At 45.1% G+C, this 19,361-nt stretch overlaps 1 protein-coding gene across 1 annotated transcript in view; it reads right to left on the reverse strand.

The window, feature by feature from the left end:
- The window catches only part of CFAP74 (cilia and flagella associated protein 74), a 98,634-nt gene that overhangs the window by 12,101 nt on the left and 67,172 nt on the right, over positions 1–19,361 (reverse strand). The window contains exons 22-31 of the mRNA XM_060259605.1: positions 18,480–18,653; positions 17,620–17,753; positions 16,211–16,487; positions 14,853–14,984; positions 11,052–11,188; positions 6,180–6,314; positions 4,572–4,681; positions 2,760–2,815; positions 1,625–1,744; positions 75–230 (exon numbers count right to left, since the gene is read on the reverse strand). Of these exons, the coding sequence (XP_060115588.1) occupies positions 75–230; positions 1,625–1,744; positions 2,760–2,815; positions 4,572–4,681; positions 6,180–6,314; positions 11,052–11,188; positions 14,853–14,984; positions 16,211–16,487; positions 17,620–17,753; positions 18,480–18,653 (1,431 nt within the window). The remainder of the gene's footprint in view (positions 1–74; positions 231–1,624; positions 1,745–2,759; positions 2,816–4,571; positions 4,682–6,179; positions 6,315–11,051; positions 11,189–14,852; positions 14,985–16,210; positions 16,488–17,619; positions 17,754–18,479; positions 18,654–19,361) is intronic.

The following is a 19,361-nucleotide window of genomic DNA, read 5'->3' on the forward strand; positions in this document are numbered from 1 at the left end:
GGACAACTTGTAATTTTGAAAAGTATTAAGAAAGCTGTGATACCTCTGAAGGCCACAGGGTACTCGAGATGTACCTTAAAGGTGGAAGTGGCTGTTTCCTTGGCGACAACATAGCCCAGGTTGAACACGTCTCCTTCCACCGAACAAAGGATCGAAGGGATCACTCCTTCGCCGGTCAAAGTGATGGCAAGGGTAGCTTTCTGGCTTCGGATTTCCAGTATTTCACAGAACTATGGAGAAAGGGCTTTGTGTTTGTCAGGTACAATGCATGGAAAGAGAGAAACAGCATTCTTCTTGGCTGCCTTAGCATGGTGAGGGGACTGTAGCCCTCTTTTGTTATTTAGGGGGCCATTGGTTTCAGATGCCCTGGAGACACTGCTCTGGCTCTAATAAAACTGCATCTACCGAGAGGGAGCCGTTCCCATCTGGAGAGCTGACAGAAGTACTCAGCTTTCTGCTGGGCGATGTCTTGTGCTGCTTATTGTGTATCACAGTACACAGCTAGCAGAACACTTCTTTGCAAGTGCTACTCTGTGATCTGTAGCAGCCCACATGGGTCTGGGTGGACAGATGGGTGGGCGGCTGCTCAGTGGCAGGAGGTGCCTGCTTCAGTTGCTCTGTGTTCTCAGACAACACAGCTGGGAATAACCTCCACAGTCAGAGAGTAGACAATACGGGCTGAGATGACCACAGCAGAAGAGCAGGAGGACCCAGGTTCATATTCATAAATTAAAACTGTGCCAGTTTGCAGGGTTGGGAATTACTTCCACCACCAAACCAAGGTAAATACTGCCTGTCAGATTGGACTGTGCTAAACTAGTGTGCTAAACTAGTACTGTTCCACTAAAATGAAGGCTTATGGGCAATGTAGTTTAAGTATAGGAGCTCCGTGGCACAGAGTGTTAAGCTGCAATACTGCAGACCAAGCTCTGCTCATGACCTGAGTTTGATCCTGGAAGAAGCTGGGTTCAGGTAGCCTGCTCAAGGTTGACTCAGTCTTCCATCCTTCTCAGGTTGGTAAAATGAGTACCCAGCTTGCTGCGGGGAAAGTGTAGATGACTGGGGAAGGCGATGGCAAACCGCCCGTAAAAAGTCTGCCGTGAAAACGTTGTGATGTGACATCACCCCAGAGTCTGAAATGATTGGTGGCTGCACAGGAGACTACCTTTACCTTTTTAGTTCAAGTATTCTTTAAGTCACATGCCCTAGTATAGCTTGCTCTATTGGCTGGAGCAGCTTTATTTCTTGTGGTTAGACACCAGGGAAATAGGATTTAAAGCCTTTCCACAGAATAGTGGAAAGGAGGCCAAACCCCACCCAAATTGGAAACAACCTTGTGTAGCCCAGCTCATTTGTGCAACAATGTCATGCAACCCCTTTCGTGTTTAAGTGTGGCTTTACATTCTGGCCCATGCACATCCACTGTCAACACATCTGCCAATGGAGAAACATGCTGCTGGCGTGTTTACACTTGCCATGATGAGGAAGCACATGAAACAGTTACACGAGCAAGCGCATTCCCTTCAACATCCCATATAAATTGGTCCTTAAAAATGGTGGGTGGGAAACCTCAGTGTGCAGCCCCAGTGGATGGGAAATAAATAAAATGAATTAACGTTCTCACTGCTCTGCTTTCCTCTGGACAGAATGAGACGCTGAGCTCTTTGGATTCTCCTTCCTCAAGCATACGGACGGGATTCAACAACCAGAAGGGTCCAAAGGGACTCAAGAGGGAATATCCCACCTGAGAAGTGCCAGTTTAAGGAAATGCAAGTTTAATGGTAATCGAAGTAATTGTTTCAAAAACAAGAAAAGAAAAGGAATCCGCTTTGACAATCTGTTATTACAGCCTGTAGGGTGGAGAAAGGAATGGGGCATGATGGGACTTCCTCTCAGGCATTTCAGTCCAGAAATGTATCTGTCCCTGGCCCTTCTGTATGGGTGACATCTGTCTCCTGCTGGGCTGATTTGAGCTGGGTATTCACTATCCGCTTGGCAAGACGGTTACTGAGTGATGGACAGCTCAGGAAAAGTTGTCCACAAAACTCTGGCCAATTATGTCTTCTCTCACTAAATTTCTATGATAGGGCTCAGCACTATGCATGAAGCAGAAGGTGCTGAAACTATCTTGAGAACATACCTCATAGCTGTATTCGTACTGCAGACATAAATGGATGGAATTGTCATTCCCTCTTCACAGGCAGCCTGGAAAACTAGTTCTGCATGGGACAGGAGAGGTCTGGATATCTGGGAATTCTTGGTACCTTCCACTCAATTAGAGTTTCCTGGAATCTTTAGGGGAATCCATGGCAGATCAATACAAATATGCTTGGGGGAGGGATGGTGGCTCAGTGGTAGAGCATCTGTTGGGTAAGCAAAAGGTCCCAGGTTCAATCCCCCACATCTCCAACTAAAAAGGGTCCAGGCAAGTAGGCGTGAAAAACCTCAGCTTGAGACCCTGGAGAGCCGCTGCCAGTCTGAGTAGACAATACTGACTTTGATGGACCCAGGGTCTGATTCAGTATAAGGCAGCCTTTATATGTTCAATGTCTGCAGTACAGAACGGTTTGTAATAACGTAATGGATGTGTGTGCATGCCATATTATTTTATTCTTAAATCCTTATTTCATAATTAGAGACTGCAAAGTTGTGAAGATCTCCTAAGAATCCTGACATTGTAGCTGTAAAGATGTCTCCTACCAAGCAGCAAGAAAACTTGGGGAACAGGGAAAGGAAAAGAATTATTCAATAAAAGATACAGTTAGTTGTTCTTGGGAAATGTTCTGTATCTTGAGGTCTTCCTTAATTCTGTGCCCTGATGGATGAAAAGAGTTTCACATTTTTAAAAGGATTTTTAAATTGTGTGTGTGTGTGCACGCATGCACATGCATGCTTGGAACTTAGCCATAGTTGACTTCTGGTAACTCCTACTTGGGCATGGATGTTTTCAGAGAGGTGGCTTGATATTCCTGCCTCTGGGTACTGGCCCTGGTATTCCTTGGAGGTCTCCCATCGAAGTACTTGCCAGGATCGGCCCTGCTTAGCTTCCAAGATCTGACGAGATCCAGCTTGCCTGGACTATCCAAGGTCAGGGCAAAGTTTCACATTTTCAAAGAGTGTCCATATAAAGAAACTCATGTAAGAATGGTCCAAAAATGAACACTCCTGAGTACAGCATAATCCCCCAACACATTTTACCCTGTTCTTCCCCCTGCCCACTGGCCAACACTTGTCCTCTGCTCTAGAGGTGATGTGCAGAGCAATGCTGCTGTGTTTGGGACATGAGAATTTGGGAATGAGACTCTTCCAAGAGCCATGCACCCAGAGGGTTACGGCAAATGTGATCCCATGTAGTCAACTAGACATGGCATATTGATTTATCTGCCTTTTGTTGTTATCACATGGACTAGAGAGCCAATGTGGTGTAGTGGTTAAGAGCAGCGGACTGGAGAACCGGGTTCAATTTCTCCCTCCTCCACATGAAACTGGCTGGATGACTATGGGTCAGTCACAGCACTTGGAGCTTTCTCAGCCTCCCCTCCCCCAATAAGTCTAGCTTGTCACCTAAAAAAGTTAGAACTTAAGGCTGCCGGACAATTTTTGGATGTCCCGACTATACTACGCAAAATGCCATATGATAATTGTTATTATTAACACATGGACTCATATATTTTTTTAAAATGGTTAAAGCCACATGCAGCTGGAAGAAGGAGTGAGACTGTGAGCCCAACACTTGTCTTTTCCCCTCTAAAAATCTCTTCTTCCACCATCTTCGATTGTAAATCGATCCAGGTGGGCAGCCGTGTTGGTCTGAAGCAATAGAACAAAGTAGGAGCCCAGTAGCACCTTTAAGACCAACGAAGTTTTATTCAGAATTTAAGCTTTCGTATGCATGCATACTTCATCAGACAATGGAATGGCATACAGTAAGCAGAGCTACATATAGCTTGTGGGCAGTGGTTAAGAATGCAAAGTGGTACAAAGTTAGAATCCAAAAGCAAAATTTTCAGTTGTGTTACCTCAGCACTGGCTGACTTCAGCTGTGCTACAAGCCTAAATAGTTTCAAGAGGGGACTGGATAAACATACGGAACAGAGGTCCATCAGTGGCTATCACCACAAAGTATAGATGGAAGATTCTGTCTGGGACAGTGATGCTTTGTATTCTTGGTGCCTGGGGAGGGAAACAGTGGGAGGGCTTCTGGAGTTCTCCTGATAGCAACTGGATTTTGGCCACTGTGTGACACAGAGCGTTGGACTGGATGGGCCATTGGCCTGATCCAACATGGCTTCTCTTAAGAAGTATCAGATCCTGGTTGAGAATGAATTCTGATTAGCCCAGGGCCAATGTAGATTCCAGCAGCCAATTCCCCAATGCTTGAACATTATGAACACATCAGCCCAGAGGGAGAAAACCAACCCTTGTGGAAGGAAAAGAAAAAGGATAAGTATTAAGTTTATGCACTCCTTTACAAGGCTACCTATGAAGAGAAAGACCTAAATGTCAAGTAGAAACCCACAAGAGAACCAGGCTTATAAGGATTTACAGCCTGTTGGCCCAAAGTTTCTTACCCACAGCGATGCTGCCAAAGTTGATGGTGCTTCTCCCATTGTTCGAAATCAACAGCAGAGAAGGTGCCACGGAAGGACAATGAAGCTCTAGGTATAAGGTATTATATGGACTGTGGATGGAAAATTAAATATTAGTAATAATAATAATAACAACAACTACTACTGCTATTACTACAACTACTACTACTACAATAACCACAATCTTCCCACCCCCCTGCAACCACTACCACAACAGTGTTTGTTCCAGGATCATAACATGTGGTTTTGTTCAAGACACATGAAGGGGGAGATGCCCTTTTTGGATCCCAAGAATGTGAAATGGAGCTTTGACTCTCAAAAGCTTGTTAACACACACACCTAAAAAAATCTTTTTGGTCTCTACGGCGTAATCCACCTTGGGTCCCAGTGAAAAAGGCAGGGCTTTTTTTGTGGCAGAAACTCCTTTGTATATTAGGCCACACACCTCTGATGTAGCCAATCCTCCAAGAGCTTACAGGGCTCTTCTTACACGGCCTACTGTAAGCTCCAGGAGGATAGGCTACATCACGGGTGTGTGGCCTAATATGCAAAGGAGTTCTGGCTACAAAAAAAGCCCTGGAGAAAGGTATTTATTTTATATGTAAATATTACAAACATCATAAATATTTACATTATTTATAATGTAAATAATCAACAAATAAGGTGCTACTTGACTCGAATCAAGAATGTGAAAGGGTGGTCAAGGGGGCAAAAATACCTCAGTGGTTTCAGTTTGGGGGTGAAGCCAAAATTATTTTGACTTTGATGGCACCTGTTTGCCTGCTTGTGCCCCCAGTATCTCCTCAGTGAGTACACTGGTCAATTATCATCAGGGCTTTTTTTTGAGCGGGAACACACGGGAATGCAGTTCCAGGTGGCTTGGCATCAGGGGGTGTGGCCTAAAATACAAATGAGTCCTTGCTGGGCCTTTTCTACAAAAAGCCCTGTGTAAAACCAGTGATGTCAGGGTGTGTGGCCTAATATGCAAATGAGTTCCTGTTGGGGTTTTCCTACAAAGAAAGCCCTGATTATCATCATTTATATACTGAACCTCACAAACATGGATTGCTGGTGAAACTGAGACTGAAACAAAAAACGGTCAATCCCAGGCTGCCAAATGAGTACTCTTGGAAGACCGAGGTTTGAATCACAGCCCTCCTGGGTCGCAGCTCAGGCACTTACAGTGCAATCCTAAACGAAGTTACACTCCCCTAAGGTGACAAGCTCTGAAGGGTGTAATTCCACTTAGGACAGCAATGTTAGGCAATTTACATTTTTAAATGATCAGACTGTTACAAAGACAAGGTAGTTCTTGTGTGTCTTCTCCCTCTTCCTCTCCCTTACTATGTTTAACTCCTACCCAATTCTATTTTTTAAAAAAGATCAAATCTCCATGCTACCATGAAAGGTCCCTGGGGGAACCATGATCCTATCTCAGTTTCTCAGCATGACCTACCTCACAGGCTTGTTGTGAGAATAAAAAATGGAAATAGGAGAATGGGGCACACCACCTGGAGCTCCGTGGAGGAAAGGTGGGATAAAAACCAAAGTTAGACAGACGTGACCTCTCTCCCGCCTCATCACCTGTACCTGTATTGCAGGTTTTCGGATCCTTTCTTCTCATCTATAGCACCGCTTGCGACCAGGCAGGGTATAATATAACTCTCAATTTTTTCAGTGAAATTCCGAACCAGAGCCAAATGAGCTGCGATATATTCTTCAGAGCTTAGGAGGCAAAGGACATGTTCACAGTGAGAAGTGAGCCACTTCACGTGTCCTATTTAGGATGGTCCGGGCTAGCCCAATCTTGCTGGCTCTTAGAAGCTAAGTGGAGTTTGCCCTGATTGGTATTTGGAGAGGCAGGGCCCTAGGCAAGGCTAACTTTTGGAGCCCCTTCCCTGCACTGATAATGTCACCGAATCACATGGGAGGGGTGCCCATTCAGTGCCCCTAGAAGGCTGGCGCCTTGGGAATTGCCTAGTTTGCCTAGTGGCAGGGCTGGCCCTGGGTCTAATACGCAAAGGAGTTCCTGCTACAAAACAAGCCCTGCAGATAGGAGACCACCAAAGGTCACAATGCAGAGACAGGTAATGGTGAACTAGCTCTGAACAGCTCTTTCCCTGAAAATCCTATGAGGTGGCCATAAGTCAGGTGTCTTGACAGTGCTTCCCACCACCATTTCAGAACACTTCTGAAACATTCCTCATCCAAATTGCCAAGCTTCTCCCCTTATGGATTTCTAAACTGCTCAGTCTTGTTTTCTGAACTGGAAGTCGCTCTAAGAATTCGCCATCATTCCATTTTTATTCCTGAATTTTGTACAGAGTACTATATGCACAATGCCACATCTTTCAGCCTGTCCATTCCTTTATGCCTTTCAGCCTCCTCTGTGTGACTAATGTGAATTGCTAGAACATTGCCAAAAAGCAGTCTTGGCACGTGTATGTACAATTGTATCAAGATCCCTTTTGGGTAGTGCTTTACTAAATTGCAGGATTGCAAGTGCACATCAGTAAAATGCTGTATAAAAAAGAAACTGGAAGCAATCATATATATGATCTGTGTCCCCTCTAAGCTGAGTCAGTGTGAGCTAGCACACAGATTTTTAGCCTCCAGCTCACACATTTTTGTCTTAGCTCAGGAAGGATGACCCCAGAGCACAATAATTTATGCAGTAGCTCACAGCTTTAATGCCAGTAGCTCGCAAAGTAGAACTTTTACTCACAAGACCCTGCACCTTAGAGGGAACAATGCATATGATAGCAGCTGGTTGCTCTTTTGCAGTGAGTTATCAATGCATGTACATAGTTTGGTGACAGAGGGCTCTTCTGCATTCTCATTTTTCTTGCTTCTGTATCTCTATTGTTTGGGGGGGGCAGGTTTCCCCAGACATGTTTTGCTTGTTCTGCTGGTTGATTCAATATTGCATCACTGTGTCCAGCATTCTCTCCCTGCAGATTTAAATTGCAGGGTTTTATGTCAGATATATATTCTGGACTGTCCTTTCTATCAATGTGATGTCAAATTGACCACTAGAGGGAGCAAAATGTGAGCAAGAAAAAAAATCCAAATAGGGATGGCGCAAGTGACAAAAACGAGAATGCAGAAGAACCCAGAAAGTGGGAAAATGGAATGGTTACGAGCCTTCCTTGTTAAACTGGAGCCGAATTCCAGCACAATCAAGACTTGCAAGGGGAGAAATCCTCTACTCTCTAGTCACACTGGTAACAGGGCAGTTAACCATCAAGAGTAGACTCAAGAGTTTCCCACAGGGAGGGCTGCAATCCCACTGGGATGACTTGGGGGAAAAACAGAGAAGAGAAAGCCATCACTTTAACAGGCTCTTTGTAAGCTTTCTGGAGGTATCTGGTTGACCATTGCTGGAAACTGGATACTGGAATATAGAACTTTCATTTGATTCAACAGAGCTGTTCTTACACTTTATTGGTGGGAAGATACAACCAGAAAGGGCCACTGGCTTCATACCCTATCTCTGAGAGCTTGGAGGTGATTGGGTGAGCATTATGGGAAACAGGTTGCTAGTCCTGAGGAACCTTCCACGCCATCGTCCCACCCTGAACTTCTTTATCAGAGGGTGAAATAAGGGATGCATTTTGATACTTCACAAAATGCTAATATTAGACCTGCCAAGCAGAAGATCTCCTTCACTACACTAATCTATTGGCTTATTTTTTTTTGGTCTCCTATTTATTAGCCATAAGAGGGTAGCACATGTGGGTAGTGATGCATTCATCTACATGGTACAAAAGTTTAGAAGCTTGAGTACATAATGTCATGCAGGTACAGACAGTTGAAGTCCCCAGTATTGGACTCTTTATCAAAAGATGCCAGCTCAAAGATATCCCAGTCACTTCTTACACGGTTTAATCATGAGCCACAAATCCCCTTTTCTAAGCTGCGGGGGCATCAAAGTGATCTCTGTTTGTCGCAAACCAACAGACAGAACTGCAGATTAGAAGAAGTAACCTGCGGACAGGCCCTCAGGAGATTGAAAGGGTTGCACGAGCTTTCTGGTTCTTGTCAGGACTAATAAGGTTGCCTGTTCAATAAAATACATCTGTCTTTAATGGCGCTTGTAGAACTGAAATTGTTGCTAAGTAGGTGCATGTTGCATGATATTGGGCCAATGGAGGCAGCCTACCTGAGCCCTTGGGTCAACCTGCCATGATCACTACTAGGTGGGACTGCCTTTGAAAAGTACTCAGAAAGAGAGCCAGTTTGGTGTAGTGGTTAAGTGTGCAGACTCTTATCTGGGAGAACTGGGTTTGATTCCCCACTCCTCCACTTGCAGCTGCTGGAATGGCCTTGGGTCAGCCATAGCTCTTGCAAGAGTTGTCCTTGAAAGAGAAACTTTCATGAGAGCTCTCTAAGCCCCAACCACCTCACAGGGTGTCTGTTGTGGGGGAGGAAGATAAAGGAGCTGCTCTGAGACTCTGAGAGTAGAGGGCGGGATAGGAATCCAATATCATCACCATCATCAGAAACAGGCTGGTCCAGGATGAGGCGTCTTGACTTTCGATCAAATCAGTCTTTGTGCATCAATGTCACATTTGTTCTTAAGAATCTGCACTGGTTACCACCTTAGAGTCTGAGTTTGGTAGCCTCATGTAAGCCAGTTGCTGACTGCTGGGAATTCAAGAGCCACTCCTGGAGATAGGCACAGAAGACTGGAGGGGTCTGTAAAACTCCTGGCCACCTTCCCCCAAACATGTTGCTCGTAGAATCACCAGATCCCCCCTGCTTCAACAGGGGATGGGGAACAGGGTTGCCAGATCTAGGTTGGGAAACTCCTGGAGATTTGGGGATGGAGGACAGGGACCTCCTGGGGAAGACAGGGATCTCAGTGGGGTACAACGCCATACAGTCCACCTTCCAAAACATCCACTTTCTCCAGGGGAACTGATCCCTGTAGTCTGGAGATGAGCTGCAGTTCTGGGTGATCCCCAGGTCCCTCTGGAGGCTGATGTCCCTAGTTCCTTCCCTATGTTTATCATCTCTTCTTAAGACCGAATTGTCTCTCTGCTCTTCCTCAATCACTTGGGAAAATTAGCTGCTAAATAAGACACAAGGATAGAAATCAAGGAAGAAAGGCATTCGGGGACTTCACAATGCTGCGCAGCTATCTCTGCTTCTCTTCACAGAAGCTCCATAATTATTGTCAGAACCTGGCTTCCACATGGCTACAAGCAATGAGTGCAGTATGCAACCAGACCCTAGGTTCCTGGACTCAAATCAGTGGCTTGCTTTGGATCTTTCAAACCTAGGGGACCTGTCTTCAATGGTCTATGTGCCACAGAACAGCTGTTACAATTCTGTGATCTTTATTATTATGAATTGCATCTTCCATCATGGAACAGCAGCAGTGCCAAATGCAGGATCCCCGAAGTTTAGGCACTGAGCAGACCCAGGGCCAGACCTGCTTAAATTTCTGCTCTCTGTTGGCCTGTTCCCTCCTTGCTTGCCTGGAGCTGTTCCGCCTTTCAGGTTAGTTAACTTGCAGGAGTTATCAGAGTGGCTACCAGTAACAGAGACCAAAGTAAGTAATTTCATCCCTAGCTTCTGGCAAATCCCCTGGAGAAAGATCTGATTTTTACAGAGCTGATCAAAGCTTTCCCCAGCTGGCAGTCTCCCATATTAGCCAAATTATACACACAGATAAACAGTTCAGGTATATTCCCAGCCAGGTGGAAGAATAGTATAATAGTCCCCATTCACAAAAAATGGGGATAAATCTGACTGAGTAATTACCTTCCAATAAGTCTCCTCGATTTATAATCAAAGATGTACAGAAAATATTTTCTACAGAAGCTGGTGGGTTGGGCCACAGATAATCACATCATACACCCCAACCAAGCAGGCTTTAGTAGAGGTCAAAGTACACTAGATCGTTGCTGTACACTCCATCATCTAGCTTATACAGCTATGAAAGTCCCAACTAAAGCCCTATTTGTGATGGTGGTAAATCTAGCTACAGCTTTTGACCCCATAGTCAAAGATTGCTTGTGGGAGAAATTGGGAAAGACAAATATGGAGAAGAGACTGCTGTTTCTCATATGCGAACTGTACTCTGATCCATAGGTAAAAATCAAAGTAGTCACTTTGGGCTCTCTAGCCAGAAGAATTCCAACGGGACAAGGAGTTAAGTAGGAATGTATAATGGCCTCTACACTCTTTAATCCGTGTATGAATGACACTGAGGTAACACTAACTGGCTCAAAATTTGTCTCGTCCTCAACAGGTCATCAGAAAATTTCAAGACTATTACATGCAGGTACTTACAGGTTGTGCCTCACCCCTGTTGTGGCTGGCTGGCACCCTATCAATAATACAGCAATTAAAGGCTGGCAGGCACCCTATCAATAATACAGCGAAGCTCCTGGCTACAGAGATTCATCAGTGCTAGGACACGCAGCAAATGAATGAACTAGACAAGAGGCTCACTTTGGCAGAATGTTTTCCAGTTCGGGCACCTCTAACGCCTTCAGGGTTTGCTTGCTGTGTTTGTCTTTTGAGAACTGGCCGAGGAAGGAGCCACTTCCCAGCCTCTTTCGTCCAGCCAGAGCCTCTTCTTTCCTCCTCTGTTGTGAAAAGAGGAAGGGGAGAGGGAAGCAAAACATTCAAATTGTTGCAGGACTCTAGGAGGCAACATCCCCGTGCCTCATTCAAGCAGCGACCCTGCCCTGGAGCCCGTGGAACTTTTTTGCCCTTGGCTTGCTCCTTTGTTGCCCCCCCCCCGCCCCCGCTTGCTTTTGAGTTAAGGCCTCCCTAATCAGGCAAGAGGAAAGAAAAGGCCATAGCTGGGGGAAGAGTCGAAAAGACAGGAAAATCCATATAAAAGGAAGAGAGGGAAAAGGAGGGTTTTCTTTAACTCTCCATAACCAGGGAGTTGTCTGTGGCTCAGGGGCAGGGCATGAGGTTTGCATGCAGAAGGTTCCAGTTTCAGTCCCTGGCATTTCCAGTTAAAGGAGGCGTTGTGAAAACCTTCCTCTGTCTGATCCCCTAGAGAGTTGCTGCTGGTAAGAAGGGACGCTCCTAGGGCAAATGTGCCCAAGTTCTGAGTTTGCATAAGGTAGCTGCATAAGCTCAGCGGGAGATTCCCTGTTTAGCATTCAGCAAGTCCCAGGTTCATCTCCAGTCAAAGGTTCTAGAGCAGGGGTGGCCAAACTTGTATAAAGGAAGAGACATGGAGAATAAACGTCAGGTGCTTGAGAGCCGCAAGACATGAACAAATATTACACACGTCTTTATTAAAACTCATACTTTCTTTACACAGAAAGATAAAATGCATATGTGTGCACTTTCCAACATGACCATGTGAGAAGGAGACTTTAAAAAATAAATGCTGGGAATAACAGTCCCCATACAATCAGCATAAGGAAAAGTTAGGGAATTATTTTTGGTACCAGTGGGAGAAGGAAACACACATGTACCATATAAATCACTGATGGCTACTTGCATCATTATGTATCTCTCTTTGCCTTGATACCAAGGTTTGTAAATACAGTTCTTACAAGACCTATGAAACTAAAGGAGAATCCTGCGCCACCCACTTAATTCAGTCCCTCCTTCCAGTGGCTCTGTCGGCTCTTGCCCTCTCTTTCCCTGCTCTAGGTCTCCGGGCAATCTCTGTGGTAGAGGAGAAGAGCTTGCAAGACTGCCTATTTTCCCCTCCTTCCTCGCTTCACACATGGCAGAAATAGTTGTCTATTTATAGGTCAGTGCTCAGAGGCTGATGCTAAGCGTGCTTACTTGAGAGTAAGCCTGCATTAAGTTCTTCTTTGACCTCTGAGGGCTGCACAATATGTGTGAAAGAGTTGTATGTGGCTCCTGAGCTAGTTTGGCCACCCTGTTCTAGAGCGTTGAGAGAGACTTTTTCTCTGCTTGAGACCCTGGAGAGCCAGATGGCCTACCAATATTGTCTGGCGTAAGGCTACTACTGATGTCTCTACCACTATTTATTGGGAGAGGTTCAGTTAAATACTAGAAGCTGCCAGGTTCAGCTGCATCTCCAGTTGAAGGATCTCAGGACCAAGTGTAGAGAAGAATTTTCTAATACTGAGACCAACAGATTATGCTGGGCTATATGGCCCAGGATAGTCTGATCTACTTGGATGGGAGTGTCAGAACTTGTAACTTTCCTATATGCTGTTAGCCTAAGTAACTCCATATTGTAACCAGGCACTAACCCCTGCAACCTTGCTTCGGCAACTAACAAACATTTCTGTGCATTTCAAAACAAACTGTGATCACTGAAGGGTGACAGATAGCCTCTGGTCAACATCTGCAGGTGGCTCTTAGAAGCCGGGCCGGTCAGGCTCTCTCAGCAGGACTCCATCCTCCCTTACTGATAACAGACCCTGAGAAACAGACTATCGTCTCTGGCCGTGTGAAAGATCGTTTTATTGCTGTCGCACAACCGCATATAATGTAACCAATGCTAACTTTCGATATCAGTGTTATCCTGTACCTTCAGCTCTGCAGTTCTCAATAAACGCCTACACTTTTGCAACAAAGTCTTGGGCCTCGTTTGAAGTTCTTCCAATTCTGACAGGGAGACCACAAGGGATGTCTGGGGTCATAACACAGAGGCAGGCGATGGCAAACCATCTCTGCTCATCTCTTGCCTTAAAAGCCTCCATAGGTAAGCAGTGGGGTGCCGCAGGGCTCGGTACTGGGTCCCATGCTCTTTAACTTGTTCATAAATGATTTAGACTTGGGAGTGAGCAGTGAAGTGGCCAAGTTTGTGGATGACACTAAATTGTTCAGGGTGGTGAGAACCAGAGAGGATTGTGAGGAACTCCAAAGGGATCTGTTGAGGCTGGGTGAGTGGGCTTCAACGTGGCAGATGCGGTTCAATGTGGCCAAGTGCAAAGTAATGCACATTGGGGCCAAGAATCCCAGCTACAAATACAAGTTGATGGGGTGTGAACTGGCAGAGACTGACCAAGAGAGAGATCTTGGAGTCGTGGTAGATAACTCACTGAAAGTGTCAAGACAGTGTGCGTTTGCAATAAAAACGGCCAACGCCATGCTGGGAATTATTAGGAAGGGAATTGAAAACAAATCAGCCAGTATCATAATGCCCTTGTATAAATCGATGGTGCGGTCTCATTTGGAGTACTGTGTGCAGTTCTGGTCGCCGCACCTCAAAAAGGATATTATAGCATTGGAGAAAGTCCAGAAAAGGGCAACTAGAATGATTAAAGGGCTGGAACACTTTCCCTATGAAGAAAGGTTGAAACGCTTGGGACTCTTTAGCTTGGAGAAACGTCGACTGCGGGGTGACATGATAGAGGTTTACAAGATAATGCATGGGATGGAGAAAGTAGAGAAAGAAGTACTTTTCTCCCTTTCTCACAATACAAGAACTTGTGGGCATTCAATGAAATTGCTGAGCAGACAGGTTAAAACGGATAAAAGGAAGTACTTCTTCACCCAAAGGGTGATCAACATGTGGAATTCACTGCCACAGGAGGTGGTGGCGGCCACAAGCATAGCCAGCTTCAAGAGGGGTTTAGATAAAAATATGGAGCAGAGTTCCATCAGTGGCTATTAGCCCAGTGTGTGTGTGTGTGTGTATATATATATAAAAAATTTTGCCACTGTGTGACACAGAGTGTTGGACTGGATGGGCCATTGGCCTGATCTAACATGGCTTCTATTATGGGTGACCCTTCTGTTGCAAAAAGGCTTATGTGGCAGATGTGCAGGGACTCTCCCTCAGAAAAAGGCACCGTAGAAAGGGCTTTGTGATCATCAGAAAATGGCTGCTGCACTGAACAGCAGCTGTATCAAATTCTTATACTGTGATCTAAACCACAAAAATTTATAAGAAATATAATAAAGCTGAATGCAGTAATCAAGAATAACCAATTTTATTCTTGCTTCCTCGACAGGATTCCAGTCTAATACATGTTCTGCGATTGGCCAAGTTCCCAAGCACATTTGTACACTTCTGTTCATTCTGGTCGGTCTCAGCTGGCACAACCTCCCTGCTCCCATCCCAGCTAAATAGCCAGCATGGGCCCCTGAGTCTGCCATTCCACAGCCTGACACTTCCACTAATGGGGCATGTGCTTGGAGACCTCACAATGGCAGAACTGCTCTACTGAAATTCCCCACCATTCTCATTTTCTTGGATTCTGCTCCTCTTAAAGCTGTCCAGTCACTACGGAAGCCTTCCTGCATATCTTAGCAATAAGCAAAGCACAAGAAGCGTAGATTACTCTCTTACACACACACCTGTAGTTCTTCCCGGGCCTTCTTCTCCATCACCACCCTCATTTCAGCAGCCCGGTGAGCCATTTCGACTGCTTCCTGCTTGATCAGCTGTTCACTCAACACTGGGCGGAAGGACACTTCTACTAAGCACTTCTGGGATTGAACATGAACCAGAGACCCAGAGAGAGTGAGAAAGCAGAGACGATATGAGTCAATTTCCCCACACATTTAACTTATGGAATTAACTGCTGCTTGATGCAGCAATGGCTGGTAGCTTAGAGAGGGATGGGTTTAAAAGGGATGAAGCAAATCTATGGAGGTTGGTCCTACCAACAGCTATTAGCCAAGGTTCTTGATTTTTTGAGCGCAGCTGCTGGGGGAATCAAGAGCATTGAGATGTTGCTGCCTTCCTTTGCCAAGAGCTGAGAGGGGTCTATGAGAACACCTGGTATCCCACTGCTTACTTTCCCAAAGAGCAGTCTATTCCTACCACCCATTTGGGATGGCATGGTACCTCTGTTTGAGTTGCTGTGATGCTTCAAGTGGCGTTTGCAAGGTGCCTCTCACTCTGGAAAGCAGGACAGTGGGTTTCAGATCTGACCCTGCAAGGAAGGCTCTTTATGTTCTTAACTTTATGTTCTGTAAGGGGGGAGAACTACAGATTGCTCCCAGACGTTTCAGAAAATCTCACCATCCTAAATACCCCAGGATTAATTAAGAAGAAGAGTTAAACTTATTGAGTGGCTAAATGGAGCCTCCATGTTTCAAGGCAGTGGACCTTCTATTGCTCGTTGCTGAAGGAAAACAGTTGGGGAAGAGTCTTGCCTTCGTGCCCTGCTGCTGGTCTTCCCAGGGGCAACTGGTTTGCCACTGTGAGGAACAGGATGCTAAACTAAATGGGTGTTTAGTCTAATCCAGAAACCCTCAACATGGTGCCCATGGGTGCCATGGTGCCCACTAAGTGTTTTTAGAAAGAGGGCGGGACCAGGTGGGACTTCTGTCCAGCAAAGCTTCTGGTGGCTGCTGGGAAATGTGGTTGACTGGGCAGATTTTTTTAAACACTGCTTGGCAGCAGCTCCTGCCACAACACAAGGATCTTCACTATGTGACCAAAGATAAGCTCCAGCAGCCATTTTGTGGCCAGCTCCACCCTCTGTGGCAGCCATTTTGTGTGCCTACCACTCTGTCAGAATTCTAAAGGTGCCGTCTGCTTGAAAAGGGTTGGGGACCCCTGGGCTAGTCCAATAGAGTTTCTGTTCCTTTTAAATGTTTATTCTCAGGGGGGAGGTACAATTGGCTAAATGTTGCAATTCTTCAGAAGGACAGAGGTTATCAAAGAATTTTGTCACTTGCCTTCAACCTGCACCCAGAGAATTTACCTTCCCAGGCAGAACCGTTCCAACACATGGCATGATCGTGATGGGAGAGTCTTCAGGGATGATAAACTGGAAGGATGTGGGCCCAACGGGGGCGATGTCTCCCTTGCCAATCCTTGGGACAGTGTGGGTGAACTGATTAAGGCTGACATGGCTATTGATCACAAAGAGAGTGGCTTGCGACACATCATTGAGAGCGGTGGCGGGAAACTGAACCAAGGAATGTGAGAGCTCCAGAGGAGGGTGGACACCAATGGCTTTGCAAGACAGCTTGAACTGCCTAAAAATGGAATGCAGCAGAAATGGTCATAGCACAAAGTCAGGCCTTTGCCAAGAGCTGAAAGTGGTCTATGATAAGCTTGGTATCCCACAGCTTACTTTCCCGAAGTGTAGCTTATTCCTACTGCCCATTTTGGATGGCATGATGGCACCTCTATGGGCATTATTTGCATTCCTGTGATGCTTAAAATGGTGTTTGTAAGGTGCCCTGAAAATCCAGTTTGGGATGGAAGGGCAGCAAATAAATATCTTAAATTGTTTTAAATAATAATAATAATAATGGCATTATGTATAGCAGGGTGGCCAACGGTAGCTCTCCAGATGTTTTTTGCCTACAACTCCCATCAGCCCCAGCCACTGGCCATGCTGGCTGGGGCTGATGGGAGTTGTAGGCAAAAAACATCTGGAGAGCTACCGTTGGCCACCCCTGATGTTTAGTATAGCCAGGAGATCCTAAAATTGTCTGGCATCCTGAAGTTCTACCTCTTTTAGAGTTATGCATCACTAGGTGGTGATCTAGACTTATTTTGGGGGCTGAGAGCTCTGAAAGGGCTATGACTGGCCCAAGGTCACCCAGCTGGCTTCATGTGGAGGAAAGCAGAATTAAACCTGGTTCTCTGGATTACAGTCTGTTGCTCTTAACCACTAGAACACACTGGCTCTCTGTCTTAAATAACATGTATTTGTCTTAAATAAATACATTAAAATGCATTAAATTAAATAGCAACAGGTTGGAGAAGGTTTTATCACACCCTCCCAAACTAGTGGTATAATGGTTAAGAGCGTCGGCCTCTGATCTGGAGAACCAGGTTTGATTCCCTACTTCTCCTCCACATGATTCCCTACTTCTTCCTCCACCTTGGGTCAGTCACACCTCTCAGGACTCTCTCAGTTCCACCTATCTCACAAGGCTGTGGGGAGAGGAAGGGAAGGGAAGGGAAGATGATCATAAGCCACTTTGAGACTCCTTCTGGTAGAGAAAAGTGGGATATAAAAACCTACTCTTCATCTTCTTCAAGATGACTCTCCTGTAAATGCTTGTGTTGCAGTCACATTATGCATGGAAAGAAAACATGGATTTTAGTTACTCCCTCATTGTGAGAATCCCCATTTGCATGAACTCGTGCACCAACCTATTGATCTCAGTCTTGCAGGTCAGCTCAAAGCTGTATTCCTTTGCCTTCATGGCTTTGAAGATTATGTCCAGGGTCAAACTTTCAAGGGGGAGAAGAGTTCCAAATCCATCATTGGGCTGAATTTCTACAAACTTTTTCAGGATGAGGAAAAAGAAAATTAACGAGTTAAGGGATACATCACATAGGCACTGTATATATGAAATGGGGCAGGGCTGAAACATGTGGCCAACCCACAAATCTGGAACAGGTGTTAACTTTGTCCTACTGTGGATGGATAGTCAGGTCCAGGGTGTGTATGTATCCCCCTGCTAAATAAATTAAACAAAACAGCAAAAATTGCAGAATACATAATGGAACATCAGAGAAATTAGGCATATTTGTGCTCAATCTGCCAAATTTAAACAAGTTAAAAAATTCAGCTTTCCATAGGCATAGCGTTAATGTAATTATTTTTAAAGCAGCAATATATTGCCACAATCAGTTGGGAATAGAACCAGGAACCTACAAGTCTAAGTTGTCTAGAGTGACTCCCTGATACCATACTTTATGCTGGACTGGAAGGACAATGAAGTCCTTGAGATCAGGCGGGTACAGTGCCTAACCAGATCACCTGTATGATTTTTGGTTTACCATTCTGGATCTGGTGTTATAGCGACATATACAACTAAAGGGATCCTCTCTCTCTCTCTCTCTCTCTCTCTCTCTCACTCGCACTCGCACTCGCACACATGTCAATCATAATTCATTCTCTCATCTACAGCTAGTTCTCAGGGAACATTTATTTTGCTGGGAACAAAACCCCCTAGTTGTGCAGGCTCTTAATAAATACAAGTAATAACTAAGACGAAGTGGCATACCTCTGGGAGTCCTACAAAGCCAAACTCCTGGGCTAGAATAGCTTTGTTTGTGAGTGTGATTGTGGACTGGACTGCTTCATAGATAGTGCAGTATCCAAAATCTACTTCTGTTGGACTGATCTCCAGATCAGAGGTGGTGACGACTGCATGGACAGTAAATTCAACTGGCTTGCTCTGAAACAAAAGCATAGATGCCCGTAGTGAGAACCCGTGGAGGTAACAGTGGGTCCCCTCCTCTAAGTTCTGAAAGTGTCCCTTTTTCACAGAATCTAAGATTCTCGGATACTTCCTGTTCCTTTTTTGCCCTAGATGTTCAGATTGCATTGTACACCACTCTTCAATTCTGGTTTAAATAGTAGAATCTGTAAAATTAACTCTGGATTTGGAATATAGGTAGTGATTGCACATATGACCAGTGTTTTCTCTACGCTGAGTGTGAGCTAGCACACAAATGAGGGAACATTGCATATGACAGCATGAAGATTCTTGCTGTGCGGTATTTTAGTGAGATGCACATGTGCTCCTGGCCCACTGGAGAAAAGTCACACAGACACTTGATACAACTGTACCTACAACCATATAAATACTGTGTGTACAAAGGAGACTGGAGAGTTTTGTCAACATAAACTTCTTTTCTGTAATATAGAGAATGGGATATGACATAAGTGGACAAAAAAATTGAATTTACTTATTTATATGCTCACCTGAGCAAACTGAGTACAACACCTTGTACAACGTTTGGGAACAGTCAAAAGAACAGTGGTGAATACCCACTTCAGCAACGCCACCATGTCATTTGGAACTTCAAATCCAGCCAGAAATTAGATTAGTATTTCGGAAGCACACTTAGCCATTTCTAGGAGTTTCCAAATCATACAAAGA

Source organism: Heteronotia binoei, chromosome 18 (genome assembly GCF_032191835.1).
Source record: "Heteronotia binoei isolate CCM8104 ecotype False Entrance Well chromosome 18, APGP_CSIRO_Hbin_v1, whole genome shotgun sequence".
NCBI classification, from domain to species: Eukaryota; Metazoa; Chordata; class Lepidosauria; order Squamata; family Gekkonidae; genus Heteronotia; species Heteronotia binoei.